The following is a 15,658-nucleotide window of genomic DNA, read 5'->3' on the forward strand; positions in this document are numbered from 1 at the left end:
AAATCCCACTACGAAAACGCTTCTGTCCATGTGGAGATGGCAGTATTGAATCAGTAGCTCGTGAGCTTCTAGCTTGCACTCTTTATAAAGATTTGAGGTTCTTGCCCCTCTACTACTATCCATACCAGGTCGCTCAACCATTGCTACTGTGTCCTTTCTTCCAGTAGATCAAGATAAGCAGGTGACAGCAAAAAAAACCTGCAAACATTTTAGCAGGGGCAATTAGAATAAGATCTATTATTTGATTATTGATGTAAACGTCCAGAATGCATTTTGTATAGTTAAGTTTTTACCTCTATCTTCAGTACATTTTATTTTATTGACTGATGCAAATAAAAATTCTTCAGATGATGTATATACATACATATGCATGTGATATATACATTTATCAGCCACATATTTCAGTCTCTACAGCTTGTCGCCCCAAAAAGCTCAATAACTTTGTGGGTGTTTGAAATGTAACTTTTTGATAGGACAGAAGTTTGAGGAAGATGGAAAGGATTTGCTGAAACAATTAATCGAAGTGGAATACAAAAAAAGGGAGGTGTGACGAGGTTCCTGAAACAAGTAAAAGAAAGTTAATAATTGAAAGTATAGGTTGTCTTTCTTTTTTTCTTTTTTAATTGTTTTTGTTTTATTTTTGTTATGCATATGTAATATTTTTGTTTCTATATTGTATTGTATGGTTTTGTTATGTTAATTTTTTTTTCTTTTTCCTTTTTGTAACTTTCAAAACTTTAATAAATATTATTTTAAAAAAATGAAATGTAACTTTTTGAAATATGGCAACCCTACACAAACATATAGATGCACATGATATATACGTTAATCAGCCGCATATGTTAGTGTCTACAGCCTCAGCAGGCACTGCAACCTTCCAAAAGTTTGACTTCGCCCCCAGGGTCACACTCCTCCAATGTCTCCTGAGACAGACGGATGTAAATCGTGTATACTGTACATGCATATACATATGTATATGTATACAGTACAGTCACAGTAAAGAGAAAGTACTCCCTCTTTGAATTCTGTGGTTTTACATATTGAGGACGTAATAACAACCATCTGTTGCTTAGCAGGTCTTAGAATTAGGTAAATACAACCCAACTGTAGTGGGAAACAACCCCAAATGCAGGGTGGAAAGAATAAATTAAATCACTGCACCAAAAGGCTGTCTAAATAAGGTTAATATAGTGGTACCTCGAGTTAAGTACTTAATTCGTTCCGGAAACTGTTCTTAACCTGAAGCACCACTTTAGCTAATGGGGCCTCCTGCTGCCACCACGCCGCCAGAGCACAATTTCTGTTCTCATCCTGAAGCAAAGTTCTTAACCTGAAGCACTATTTCTGGGTTAACGAAGTCTGTAACCTGAAGCGTATGTAACCTGAAGCGTATGTAATCCGAGGTACCACTGTACTGGCCAAACCACACCATCATGATCATCACTTCCCTATCTCCACCCCTTTTGTAATCTTTTAAGATTACAACTCAATAAACACAGTAATAAGAGGTTGGTAAACTGTTCTGAAAAGAGATATATAAATGCTTTGGAAATTAATGTAATATTAAATCAATTTCAGGCTGCAACCCAAAATACATTTTTCTGCAGGCAGCCCCAATGAATGCAGAGCTAGACTTCTGAGGAACGGTGCTGAGAGATTTGCATTTTAAAGCAGCAATTCCACCCACACTGGCTTAGAACAAGTACTGTAACTTCCACTGACACCATAGGGCTTTCTGAGTTAACAGGCACAGAGTAATAAAGAAATTATTTTATTGGTTTATGGCACCATTACATTGCTCACACACCCCCATAGGTCAATTGCAAATAATGGTTGCACTTCCTTTCCTTATCGTTCTTCTGCTTTCTACAGTAGCATTAATTTCCAACCCCTATTTTATACATGTTTTGATCCATTCTTTGCATTTATCCTCAGATATGTCTGTTTATATTGAAATAGAATAGTTTTAAAAAATCTTGTTCAACAGGGCTTATTCCCAAGTATGCATACAATGACTTGTATTGTGTGAGCTGTTTCAGATGCATCTGGGAAAGTAGAATGAAAATGCTACTATCACTACCACTACTACTAATAATAATATTTGAAAGCATGGCTTTTTTCAGCTGGAACTCACCAGAACTCAGCTCCAGCACCTCTCAGGTGGATGCCATTTCTATTATAAGAGAACAAGGGGTGTGTTTATGGTGAGTTCCAACACCCCTTTTGTAGAAAAATAGCACTGATTGAAAGTGTCATTGAAATTATTGGGTCTTGCTTGAATAAGAGTGCTTAGAAGATCAAGTTTCAACCAAGCATCCCCTGCATCTTGTGGCACTGAATGTTATTCTTGGGGTGCAGGGGATTAAATAAAAAGAGATTACATCAGCAAGATCCTTCGTACCCTTGGGGGTAGCTCACCAGGCCCTGGAGATCTATATCAGTTTAAAGTAGCTAGGTACTGTATTCCCTTACCACCTCTTTTCCTATCTTAGGCTGCAGCTCCCTCATTGCATGGTTTATTTTGTTATCACCAAGTTCAGCACTGCTTTCTTTTTGGATAAAGGCAGGCAAAGCAGGTGTTGAGTAGTTCTGCCTTCTCTCTGTCACTCAGTAGCATTTATCCATCTTCTCGATGCAGAGGACCTAATACTTGCCTGTTCTTCTCTTGCTTCAAACATAGCCAAATAAATATTTCTATTTTTATTTTTAACCTCTCTTGCAAACCTGAGCCCATTCTGAGCTTTAGCCCTCCTAACCTTCTCCCTGCAACTTGTGTATACTCCTTTGTGATTTCTCCTTTCTTCCATTTCTTATACATTCCCTTCTTAAATCTCAGCTCATCTGTAAGCTCCTTATGCAGCCACACTGCTTTCTTTAGACGCCACTTCCTTCTTGTTGGAAATGTCTGCATTTGTGCCTTCAATATTTCACATTCAAGGAACTCTCATCCATTTTGCACTCCCTTCTCTCTGAGTATTTCTGACCATGGGATCTCTCCCAGTAGCTCCTTAAGCTTTTTGAAATTGCCAATCTTAAAGTCCAGAGTGCATGTCTGACTACACTCAGCTTTGCCTTGCCTCTGTATCATAAAACCCAGGAAGACACGGTCACTTCCTCCCAATTTTCCAAGTACTTCCACTTTGTCGATCAGTTCCTTCCTGTTGGTGAGGACCAGGTCCAAGATAGATGATCCACCCCCTTGTTGCTTCTTCCACCTTCTGGGAAAATGAAATTGTCAGCAAGGCAACTGAGGAATTTGTTGGACCTTACATCCTTGGCAGAGTTTGAATTCCAGCAGGTATTGGGGAAGTTGAAGTCTCCCATGACTACTATAGCTCTCCTTTTTGAATGTTTGGTAATTTGCTCTAGGAAGGCATCATCTAAGGATGGTGAACAATATGAACATCATAATAAACCTCGGGGAACCATTAAAGCCAGTGACGTGGGAGATGGATACACAGAGCAGAATCCTCCTAGTTTCAGTGGGGATTGTGCCCCATAATACGCCAATTTCTAAAGCCCTAAACAGGCTTGGTAAAAATTTAACTGCAGCCAGGAGTGTTGCCAAGCTCCAGTGTAGCTACGTTGAATATAGCCCAGTTTTCCTTTTGCACATCTCTCATCCATATCTGTGGGGTTACGGAGGAGAACCACCACCTACATTTGCAGTCCAGTTCTATCCACCCAGTTCTTTCCCCCAAATTGGCCGCCTGAGGCACACCTCTGCCTCACCTTACCAACTCTGCCCATACAATAAGTTATACAAGCCAAATTCAATCCGAGGATGAACTCGGTGCTCACAGAAAACAAGTTTTACAAGGAAACCATTACGCCAAAGAGGCCAGCTGCCAATTCAACAATAAACTTGACGAACAATAACGGCTTTTCCAATGGAAAGCTGAGGAACAGAGTCAGAGCGGCGGGAATGGATCAAGGGCGATTAACATCAAACAGATCAAGACTCCTAAACAAAGCCATCCATTCTTTGACATTTTCCAACAAACATAGCTCACAGAGTTTCCACAGGGCACCATTTACGGGAAAATAATTTTTCCACAGGCTGGCGTTCGTACGCTGCTTTGGGTTCCTGAGGTGGAGACAAAACAGCTTTTTAGGTGTCGCCTCAATCCTCAACACGTTTCCTAAGTGTCACACCTTAGCAGCAAGTTCTCAGAAAAGAGTTCTTGAGATTTGAGTGGCTTGTTTTATTTTTCTGACAGCTTTTCATCACAAAGCAATTTCCAGCATACCAGTAAAATAACACAGACTTGGAATTCATGACAAGCCATTAAAATATGCCACCCTCTGTGTTTCTTTTCCTCGATGGTACTCAGCAGTACAAAGTACTGTCCTCTCTTTTTTTGTTGCCCATGGCAGCCATTTTGGCAATATCTTTTATCAAGATTGGAGTACCAGCACCACATTTTTTACCAAAAAAGGCACTAGCCAGCCCTATTATTAGGCAACATATGCTGATGAGATCAGTGTAGACACAAATGTGTGTGAAAAGCATTCTGCCCTATGCTAACTTAGGATCCTTTAGTGAAATTATTTGGCACCAGATTCAGGGCAGACAGCATTTGACATGGCATAGGTTTACTCTATGGAACATCTTGTGTATTGATGGCCACTGGCTTCAATGGCTTTAAAAAGAGATTAAGCAAATTAAAATGGATAGTAATAGTAATGGGGAATGGTTGTGGCTCATCAGGAATACTGTGAGGATGTGGTGTCCAGTTCTGGACGCCACAATTTATGAAGGATATTGACAAGTCAAAACATGTGCAGAGGAGGGCAGCTAAGATGATCAAGGGCCTGGAAACCAAGCCTTATGAAGAACGCTTGAGGGAGTTGGGTATGTTTAGCCTGGAAACGAGGAAACACAGAGGAGAAATGATAGCCATCTACCAGATATCTCAAGGGCTGTCACATGGAAGAGGGAGCAAGCTTATTTCCTCCTGATATGGCAATATTCTGGGGCCCAAGGGCCAGAGGCAAAAGTGGGCAATACAATGAATGCAGATGTTATCTTTGTACAGTAGGCTTGTTTCTACACTCCAATACCCCTCTCTTTCCAGGCAAGCAAGAGGCATTGGCAGAGTTCAAAGACACATTTCAGCCAAGAAAAAAACCCAGGGCTAGCAGGTATGTGTGGCTTAGAGAGATTTCTGAGGGAGGTAGACACCTGGGTTTGGCTGCTGGTCCACCATTAATTTACAAGGAATGCTCATTTTTCCTACCATGTTTCCATGCTCACTAAATATTGTCACAGAGGTTGCATGACACTCCAATCTCTGCCTAGGAGTAGCAAGATTCCAGGGGGTTCCAGGGGCTCACCAAGGGTTGAGTTTCCATTGAGAAATCAAGGTACTGCGGAGACTAGTGTCTTTAAGAAATATGGTTTATTGTACCCGTGTTTACACCTGGGTCTAACTTTGGAGAGAGTTCAGAGCATGACATCTTAAGAGGCTTAGGAGCTGACGGAGGGGGTTTCAGTCCCCCATATATAATTTGAGGAGGCTGCCGTCCCCTCAAAGTTGATGAGCATCGCCTTTCAAATGGTGTCTGTGCACCATTTGATCGATTATGCAGAGCTTGTTTGGATCCCCCCAATATTGTATTGAAGTTGGCACCCCTATTAAGAGGGGCTTGTTCCCAACAGCAGGGGAGTGCTGGAATTCAGGGCAAACTGCGCACCATTTCCATACCAGTGTCCTAGCCTGTCAAAATGGTTTTGGCCTCCTCATCAGCTCATCCAGTCATCCTCATTCTTCCCCGATCTCTAAATTTCCAAAGGGTACATTTTTTTCCTTGTTTCATCATGCCCCTCCATTACCCTAGCAACCCCATCCCCTCTCAATTCTGCTGTTGTCTTCTGCTAACCACTGTGTTGCTTGGGCTTGCCGATCAGAAGGTCGGCAGTTCGAATCCCTGCGACGGGGTGAGCTCCCGTTGCTTGGTCCCTGCTCCTGCCAACCTAGCAGTTCGAAAGCACACCTAAAAAGTGCAAGTAGATAAATAGGTACCGCTCCAGCGGGAAGGTAAGCGGTATTTCCGTGCACTGCTCTGGTTCACCAGAAGTGGCTTAGTCATGCTGGCCACATGACCTGGAAAAAACTGACTGCGGAAGCAGACAAACACTGGCTCCCTCGGCCTGTAAAGCGAGATGAGTGAGGCAACCCCAGAGTCGTTCCCTTTACTTTGTCAGGGGTCCCTTTACCTTTACCTTTAACTAACACTGAGCTGGTCGGAGGGAAGGGCAGCATTTGCATGGTCAATTGTTCTCCTTGTGCTTTTAATTGCATCATGATCAGCGATCTCCTGAACAGAAGAACTGGTTCATCCTGTATTTTTCACTGGCCTGGCATTTTCCCTTCATTACCCCCAAATATTATCTAAACCCTACCATGTATTAATTTATAACTTTCACTAACTCTTGCAGTGATGGGTGCCCTTGCACCCCACAAACTCTACTACCCCAGATTTGGAACAGTATCATATATTAATGTCCCCCTCCCCACCTTAGTAACAGATGTTACATATCTGAACCCGGATGTTAAGGCAGCTTCTGACAAACCAGAATTGCATTTGTGGTTAATCAGCAACTTTCACTCTCTTCGACATATGCAAGATGATCACTTCCTTCTTTTTCATTTAAAGATGCCCTCGCTGCAAATTTGGACTTGGTGACTCCATATTTGCTGGAATACTGTGTCCAAACCTGGACGCCACAATTTAAGAAGGATGTTGACAAGCTGGAATGAGTGCAGAGGAGGGCAACCAAGATGATCAAAGATCTGGAAACCAAGCCTTATGAGGAACGGTTGAAGGAGCTGGGTATGTTTAGCCTGGAAAAAAAGGAGACTTAGAGGAGATAGGATAGCCATCTTCAAATATCTCAAGGGCTGTCACATGGAACAAGCTTGTTTTCTCCTGCTCTGGAGAGGACTCAAACCAAAGTTGCAAAAAAGGAGATTCCGACTATACATCAGGAAGAACTTTCTAACAGTAAGAGCTGTTTGACAGTGGAACCGTCTCCCTTGGGAGAAGGAAGAAGAAGAAGAAGAAGAAGAAGAAGAGGAGGAGGAGGAGGAGGAGGAGGAGTTTGGATTTGATATCCAGCTTTATCACTACCCTAAGAAGTTTCAAAGTGGCTCACAATCTCCGTTCCCTTCCTCCCCCACAACAAACACTCTGTGAGGTGAGTGAGGCTGAGAGACTTCAGAGAAGTGTGACTGGCCCAAGGTCACCCAGCAGCTGCATGTGGAGGAGCGGGGAAGTGAACCCAGTTCCCCAGATTACGAGTCCACCGCTCTTAACCACTACATCAACACTGGTTGGTTGTGGACTCTCCTTCCTTATAGGATTTTAAGCAGAGCTTGGCTGGCCACCTGTCATGGATGCTGTAGTTTCCTGCATTGGACTAAATGACCCTTGGCATCCCTTCCAGCTCTTCAATTCTATGATTCTATGAGCTGAGGAAAACAACTGAAGCTCTCCTGCTTAAACTAAGACAATTTGCTAGGTTTCTTGGTATAAGGCAGAGATGGGCAACCCATGGCCCTCCAGAACTCCAACTCCCATCAAACTCAACCATCATCACCAATGAGCAGGGATGATGGGAACTGGAGTCCAACAATCTCTGGAGGACCATAGGCTTCCCAGATGCTTCTTGAACTGTCCTCATGCAAGCATTCTTAATGCAGGGATGCCTGCAGGAAAAAGTAGGAAAAGCTGCCCCTGCTAAATTGGCATAATAAAGAAAAAATGTAGCACCTCCATAAGCTTTTAAAAGGGATTTTTTAAAAAAAAAATCGGCACACCTTTAAGATTACACTCAAAGTGACCTTTTGCATCCCTTCAGCAGGGCTGTCAGGTCCTGACTCAGAGATCGTACTCCCCGTTTGTGGAATGCTTTCCCCAGGGAAGAACACCTGGTACCATCATAGTCAGCTTTTAGGCATGAGACTAAGACTTTGTTGTTTGTCCAATCCTGGGCGCCACAATTTAAGAAGGATGTTGACAAGGCTGTTTGTCATTACCTAGGATCACACTGTAGTGCCTACCCGCCAACATCCTGCTGATCTAAATTAGGATGCTCGTTTTTTGGTCCCGAGCTCTTGTAATTCCCCTGCCTGACATAAAATAAACGGAGTATCTTCCATTTCTATTAGTTCATTCAGTCGCTCTTTCTTTTCCGTCGGAATTTGTTTCACTCCATTCTGCTTCAAAAATTCCTCTATTCTATCTATATTTTCCTTTTCAGCTTTTTTTGTATAACTGTTTATAAACGTTTACAAAGACTTTTCTAATTTCTTTCGGATTCTCTACTTCTTTTCCTTCCAATATTATTTTATTGATTGTATTTTGGGATTTTCTTTTTTATTTGGCAAGCCAGCCGAAGAAGAAGAAGAAGAAGAAGAAGAAGAAGAAGAAGAAGAAGAAGAAGAAGATATAGTTACAGGTAGAAGATGGGGTGTTCAAGACTATGGCTAACAATAAAAACATGCCAATAATAAACACATGCACGTACCATTGCCCTCTAGTGTACAACATAGAAAACAGCTGCCTAGGACAGAGGTTGTCAACCTCTTTGAGTGCACCGCTCCCTTGACCAACTACATCCTTTCTGTAGCTCCCCTGTGGGGAAACAAGCTCCAAGCCTCAGAATCCCAGCTATGGCACCCCTTGCCTGCAAAACACCCTCCCTTGTGGAGTGTTCCCTCAGCCTCCTCTCCTCTCCCCCCTCTCCTTGGGAACTCTCCAGGCGCAGCTGCCGACAACACGATCTCTGATCCACCCCCCTCTGCCCCAAAGAGAAGTGCTCCTCACGTCACCCCCACAGGGACCTGGAAAATGGATGCCCCCAGACTTAGTGGCCCGACTGCCCAAATGTGAACGTGAAATAAGCAGCCGCACAAAGCTTTGGGGAAGCAGAGATGCGAGAGGACATCCGAGGAGGGAGGGAAGGAAAGAGGGACCGAGGGCAGTTTTGCCTGCAGCACCCCTGACTATGATGTAAGGCACCCCAGGGTGCCACGGTGCACTGGTGGAAAACCACTGGCCTATGGCTATCTAACGTAGATGTGAACTGGGAACTGTCAAAAGTTAATAATTAAACTCATCAGCATTCAACTGATGGGTCTTGACCCACTACAGTGGGACCTTGGTTTACAACCATAATCCGTTCCGGGGGTCCGTTTGTAAACCAAAACAGTTTGTAACCCAAGGCGCGCTTTCGCCAATGGGGCCTCCCCCCCAAAAAATGTTCATAATCCCCCCCCCAATGGGTTGTAATCCAAAAAAAAGGTTGCAAACCGGGACACGCATTAAGGCATCTAAGCCTTAATGGTTGCAGGGCAAGTAAAAAGTCCAACAGGTAGAGAATTTATTTCCAGCGTGGAACTGCAAGGAAGGTGGGCACAGCATCACCTGTTGAGCATCTGCCTTCCATGCAGCAACGGATGCTGTTGGGAAAGGAGGGAAGAATTTATCAGCATTCACTAGTAAACCAGCAAGGAAAAAGTACAAGCCCGAGGAAAGGAAAGGGTTAAAGGTTCCCGATGACCTTATTGGCTGAGCGCGCAGCCAGTGGAGAGCAGATAACGCCGCCGGGTGGAGGGAGGCGAGCGCTCCTCCGTCCCTAATGCGCACGCGTGCTTTGCGCCTGAGGTTGCCTTAGAGACCGAGAAGCCGGTTTGTTTATATCCGGGAACTTTCGGTTATTTCTCCCTTCCCACTTCCGCCTCCGGTTGCCCCTTCCAAGATGGCGACCATAACAGAGTTGAAAGCAGGTAAGGGGAAGCGGGAATATTCTTTTTCCTTTGTCCTGGTGCGAGGAGGGGGGCACTTGTTTTAAACTTATTTTTCACTGTGTGTGTGTGTCTGCCCTCCCCCAGCTCTGCTGCTAAGCCTTTAAGAGCTTAGGAAGTTCACCTGGTGGAAGTTCACCTGGTGTAGCTGCTATTCTTTTGTGGGGTTCTGCACCTGTTGCCTGGCTACCTGTCATGGACCTGATGGGGATACGTTTTATCATGCCAACAAGGAAGCATATTTAATTCTGTCTGCTTTACAAAAAGACAACAATCTCATTCTATTTTGTTAATTTGCAATTTTTTAAATGTCCAGCATTTCTAATGAAACTTAGCTTCTGTCCAATGCAGCTCAACTAAAGGCTTAGTTGTTGTTGGTTGTTCTTTTTTTTAATGTGTTTGTTTTCACACTTGGAACAGCTACAACTGGGTTTCTAGTTACTAGAAAAGCTGCCTGGTTTTGTACTCCCTAGTTTTAACAGACACTCTGGAGAAGAGAGGTACACTGGAACAGATCAAAGCAAGGATCAGAGCTGAAGTTTTCAACGCGCTGGATGACCAAAGCGAACCACGGCCATCGTTGTCCCATGAGAACCTTTTAATCAACGAACTGATCCGTGAATACTTGGAGTTCAACAAATACAAATATGCTTCATCTGTTCTAACAGCAGGTGAGCCTTTTTCCTATTTCCTTTTCTCTGTTGCATGGATACTGTCCAATAAATGAATATGGAAATCACAGAAGTTACAGTCCTACAGAAATGTGTCTCTGGGTGGATGGAGATTTGTGGCTGGTGAATGGGGTTTACTAAAATAGCTAGGTACATACAATTCCTGCATTGCAGGGGGTTGGACTAGATGACCCTTGGGGTCCCTTTTAACTTTTACAATTCTATGATTCTATGAATCTGAGTTCAGAAAGGATTGGGAAGACTTAATGTTCACATGTTCTGTTTTTCAGAATCTGGCCAGCCTGAAGTTCCGTTGGACAGAGAATTTCTTGTTAATGAATTAAATATAGTTGAAGATCCAAACAGCAGATCAGTGTAAGATGACATAGTCCATATCTTCTCGTTCTATAAACGCCCTCTGGATTTTGAATGCCTTAAGTGTTGATATACGATGAATACATTCTTAATCATATATGTGCAGGACGACACATATAATGTTTTCCTTACACTTCAGGGGCTCTATGGTAAATTGCTAAAGCTATAATCTTATACATACTTACCTAGGGATAAAGTCCTGTGGAGTTCAATAAGCCTACTTCTGAGTAGATAAGATTATGCTGTAAGTGTGCCTCCAAAAAGTGCTTACAAAGAAGTCAATTTCCTTGGACCCAGAGGGCCTTGCTTCTGAGTTACAGTGGTACCTCTGGTTACGTACTTAATTCACTCTGGAGGTCCGTTCTTAACCTAAAACTGTTCTTAACCTGAAGCACCACTTTAGCTAATTGGGCCTCCCGCTGCTGCCGCGCCACTCCCGCACGATTTCTGTTCTCATCCTGAAGCAAAGTTCTTAACTTGAGGTACTATTTCTGGGTTAGCGGAGTCTGTAACCTGAAGCGTATGTAACCCGAGGTACCACTGTACGATCATATGCAATTGTTTGTTCTTTGCTGAAAATCTGCAAGCATAGTCCAGCAAAGATTCCCCCTGTGCAAGTTCCACTGAAGTAAATGGGAGAGGCTAAAGTTCCTTTGCCCCTTGTTTCTTCAGCTCTCTCTACTCAACATCCCCCCCCCCCATTTTTTAACAGGCCACTTCTGTATGGAATTATAAACCAGCTGTTACACGGTAATGAAGAAAAGGTCTGCAATACATTCCCCAGAGCACCTTCGTTACAGGTTTCGAACCAACCAACTAAAGGAGTCAAATGGGTATGGCTTGGTTAGGGTGTGTGGGAGTGTATATAATGGAGGAGTGTTTAACCTATGGTCCTCCAAATGTTGTTGGACTACAACTCCCATAATCCCTGGGCTGTGCCAGCAAAGTCTGATTGGAGTAGGAAGACCAAAAAAATTCTGAACCACAGGTTTGCCACCCCGGAGAGGGGCTTGCAAATAAACTTTACTTTCAAGGAAAAGAGAAGTTACTGTTCTGACACTGGCACACATTGTCACTGGTACTGAGACATAACCAAACATAAAACCTGGCCACCTTGGGGTCTACTTCCTCCTGCATTAAGATGGAGAATCTGATGCTCTCCAGATGTTGTTGGATTTTCACTCCCATCAGCCCCAGCCAGCAAAGGACAATGGGAGTTGTAGTCCAGCAATGTATGGAGGGACATAAATGCCCCAGTCCTACATGAATTGCCATGTTGTTAAGATTTGCTTTGGAAGTTCAAAACTGGTTCCCATCATTGTTGGAGTCAATGTCGATGGCGACTGGAGAGAGAGCTTTCATTGCGGTGCCTTCTGGGCTTTGCAACTTCCTCCCTCGAGTGGTTTGCCTGGTGCTGAGTTTATTATCTTTTAATTGCATTCTGGATTTCTTCTCTTACTTTGGCTTTTAACCTGTGCAGGTTGCTGTTGTGTCTTGCTGCTGTAGTTACTTGTTTTGTTTATATTGGAAACTGTTCTGAGAATCTGTATTGAAGAATGGCATATTATTGATTGGGATGTTTGGGTAACATTGGTCACAGAGGAGATCTGCTACGCGGTTCACCCAAATTAGTATTGCAAGAGCTGCTGGCAGCGTGATTCTATACTCAAAGTGAGTCCTCCTGAATTCAGTGGGACTTGTTTTCAAGTAAGTGTGCACAGGACTGCAGAAGCAAAGGCACAAGACTTGCCATTATCCTGTCTGGAAACAGTGGATGAGAGGTGCCACTCACTGGAAAGATAACTTGCATAAGCCTAGCTTAAATGAGTAGGAGTTGTGCAAGAACATAATATGACTCTTCTGCAACTTGAAAGCAATTTTCTAAGCAGGTTTTTGGGCTCCATGAAGGAAAACAAGTTGGTCATTGATGTGATCTGTAGGTTCAGCTCATCCCAAGTAGATCTCATAAGAAAATCTGATTACTGTGAACAATCCACTCAAGAGGTGGCATTACTTACCTTTCTCCCTGCCACATGGCCGTCCATGTTGAAATGCTACACAACGTCTTTGTTTTAATTCACAGGCGCCGCTGCGGAGCCAGGATGCATAGCCAGCCCAAAGCTTGAAGATATGTTGAGTTCATGGGGCCTAAACAGATGAAATATACCATCACGTGTCTTTAATGTTTATTTGTTACTGTGCAAAGTTCTCAAGATTGATTGGTAAAATGGGTAAGGACTATTTTGTAGATGAGACATTTCTAATCATATTTGTGCTGTGGTTTCATCTACAGTTCTAGTCCAAGGTATATTGTTGGTAAAAGGAGGGATATGTTAGTGTGGAAACATAAGAAACTGTGACAGTTTTACAGCATCAATCTTCTCTTGATGGGTCAGAATCCATTTATTTTCGTGGTATGATAAATGGTAAATAAAGGGGGGGGGGGAGCAGATTTGGGCTATAAGTGGGTCCGGGATCTAAAAATTAAAAGCATCCAGTGTTTCAGCTCAGTGTCATACTGAATTCTATTTTTGGTTCTTTGTACATGAATAAAAGATAGTTTGCCTTAAACTTTGACTTGTGAGGGTGTCCGATAATTGAATCCTTATGTGGTGAAAATAGGGACTTTTCACAACAACAATAGGGACTTTCCACAATAATTGATGTTAACAATTACAGAAATGGGATCATGTTATTTTAGGAAATGTTTTGGCCTTCCCTGCAAGCCTGAAGTGTTTTCCAGTGTTCAGCAAAGAACAGTGTTAAGCCTCAGCTAAGGATATTATATAGATTTAGGACCAAGATATGGGTATGGTGCAGATGTAATGCTGTTGAGCTTATGTGCTCTGCCTTTCCTTCCTCTTCTCACATGCCCTGATTGAGTAGAGACTTCCTGATTTCCTAACCACAGTTTCCTGTGACATCCAAACTAGGAAACTCTGGTTTAAGCACTGCCTACAAGCCAAGATTGAAATTCTGAGTGCAGTAGGATAAAAGACTTGAGCTCCTAGCTACTTCTCCTCATTGGAGCAGCACTGCAGTCTTAAGATTGAGGGCAGGTTGCTTTCCCTGGTCTCTCATTTGAAGAAATTAGCAATAAGAAATGAAGATAAAAATTAAGATCTGTATGTGAAATAGGAAGAATACAGTGTTCAGCTTACAGCTCTCCCAAGCCACCCTTGGCTAAGCAAATGCTGCAATGTCATGGAATGCTCACAAACATTCAGGCTTCTTTGGGGGGGGGTTGTCACTCTAGAGGGGAGTAAAATGTAAGGTTGGGTTAGGAAACACCCTCAGACAGGGTGTAGATTAATGATGGCTAACCAGATGAAATCCAACCCATCTATAACATTTCTTCTGTTCTATTGTGAGTTACAGTAGCTGCAGCTGCCTGTGCTTTAGTGAAGTGCTTAGCTTAGCTATCTGATCTGGCATGCTCACAGGAATAATTTTAAGAGACACATGCAAAGGAAACCTGTATCAGACTAGTTCTGGACAAGGGGAAGTTTTCTGTACACAACGGAAGGGGCATTTCATGGGTTTTTACTGAAGCTGGAGTGGCTGGAGCAACCCAGTCAGATGGGCAGGGTACAGATTAATTATTATTATTATTATTATTATTATTATTATTATTATTATTTATTATTATTATTATTTTATCATCATCAAGCTGACCTGCTTCAAAATGGAACAGCAGCTTGCCATTCCTATGAAGCTGGAACTTGCAAAAAACTTCTGCCTGCATACATGCTTTTCCTCACCCAGGCTATGGCTGTCTAGGATTGAGGCCTAAAACTATGTTGTCACTTACTTTCTAGGAAAGTGTGCCCCCTCCCTGGCCCCACAAGCATCTGTGCAGTTTTAGGCACAATAGTTTCTTTTTCTTACACATACACTTTTTTTTTCCTTAGAGGCTAGAAAGTTGGCATAGTGTATTTCATATTGCATCAGTCTGCTTTTAAGCAATAACACTGAACATGTAGTAATCTTTCTTCCTTCTTCTTCTTTTCTGCTTGCCTGGCTGAAGGATGATTGTCCCCCGATATCATTTATTGCTTTACAAAAGCCCCTTTCACGAGATGTGCTTTTGGGTCTGAATGGCTGGGAAAACTGACCTTCAGTGCTCAGATGGTTGGAGTTCAGTGGCTAGATAGAAACTTGAGCCTGCAACAAAGTTATGATGTCTGTTTTGCAGAACAAGTAAAGCGGGCATTCCACTTGACACTGCTGTATTTTCTGGGAGGCGGGGGCACAGAAGCTCTGGTTAGATTCTACACTTTGAGCCTGGAAAGTACTATGTCTTGTGTAAGCATTGCTGCAAATCTCAGCTAGCAATGGTGTCGTTTCTCTATGCTGTGGGTAACACCAGCCCCCCTTGTGTTTACCAAGAGTCTCTGTTTCAACTGGCACTCTGCATATGCCCCAAGATATTTTGCTTTTGCTTTTCTTCAAGCCGTGAGGGCGGCACCATTGCAAGGAATTGGAGAAAGCTACTGTAGTTCAACCCAAGTGTCAGAGGAAACCTCACTGGTTCGTGCCAAATATCCTCTCCCATAGTAGTTGCGGTTCAGGGGAATGTCCTCACAGTAATATGACCCCATTATGCAGATTGATAGGTGCAAGCCTAATTGGTCTCCAGAACTCCCAACTATATGTAATGCAAGCAGACAACCTTATTTAGCCTTAATGAACTTGAGACAGGAGTGGAGGCAGCCTCCAGCAAGCATCTCCCCTGAGGAATTGGATTAACGTTCATTTCCTGAGAAACCTCTCCATCTTTCTCTAGGAGGAACACCTTAG

At 43.1% G+C, this 15,658-nt stretch overlaps 2 protein-coding genes across 4 annotated transcripts in view; one reads left to right on the forward strand and one right to left on the reverse strand.

Moving 5' to 3' along the window:
- LOC309329063 (multidrug resistance-associated protein 1-like) overlaps positions 1 to 15,658 on the reverse strand; it is a 115,093-nt gene that overhangs the window by 77,250 nt on the left and 22,185 nt on the right. The window lies entirely within an intron of this gene.
- CEP20 (centrosomal protein 20) lies at positions 9,669 to 13,043 on the forward strand. Its single transcript, XM_081840600.1, has 5 exons — positions 9,669 to 9,794; positions 10,286 to 10,483; positions 10,774 to 10,858; positions 11,571 to 11,691; positions 12,942 to 13,043. The coding sequence occupies exons 1-5, from the start codon at positions 9,767 to 9,769 to the stop codon at positions 12,966 to 12,968; spliced, it is 459 nt and encodes a 152-aa protein (XP_081696726.1). The 5' UTR covers positions 9,669 to 9,766; the 3' UTR covers positions 12,969 to 13,043.

The sequence above is a fragment of the Podarcis erhardii genome (genome assembly GCF_964252035.2).
Source record: "Podarcis erhardii genome assembly, chromosome: 14".
Classification (NCBI taxonomy): Eukaryota; Metazoa; Chordata; class Lepidosauria; order Squamata; family Lacertidae; genus Podarcis; species Podarcis erhardii.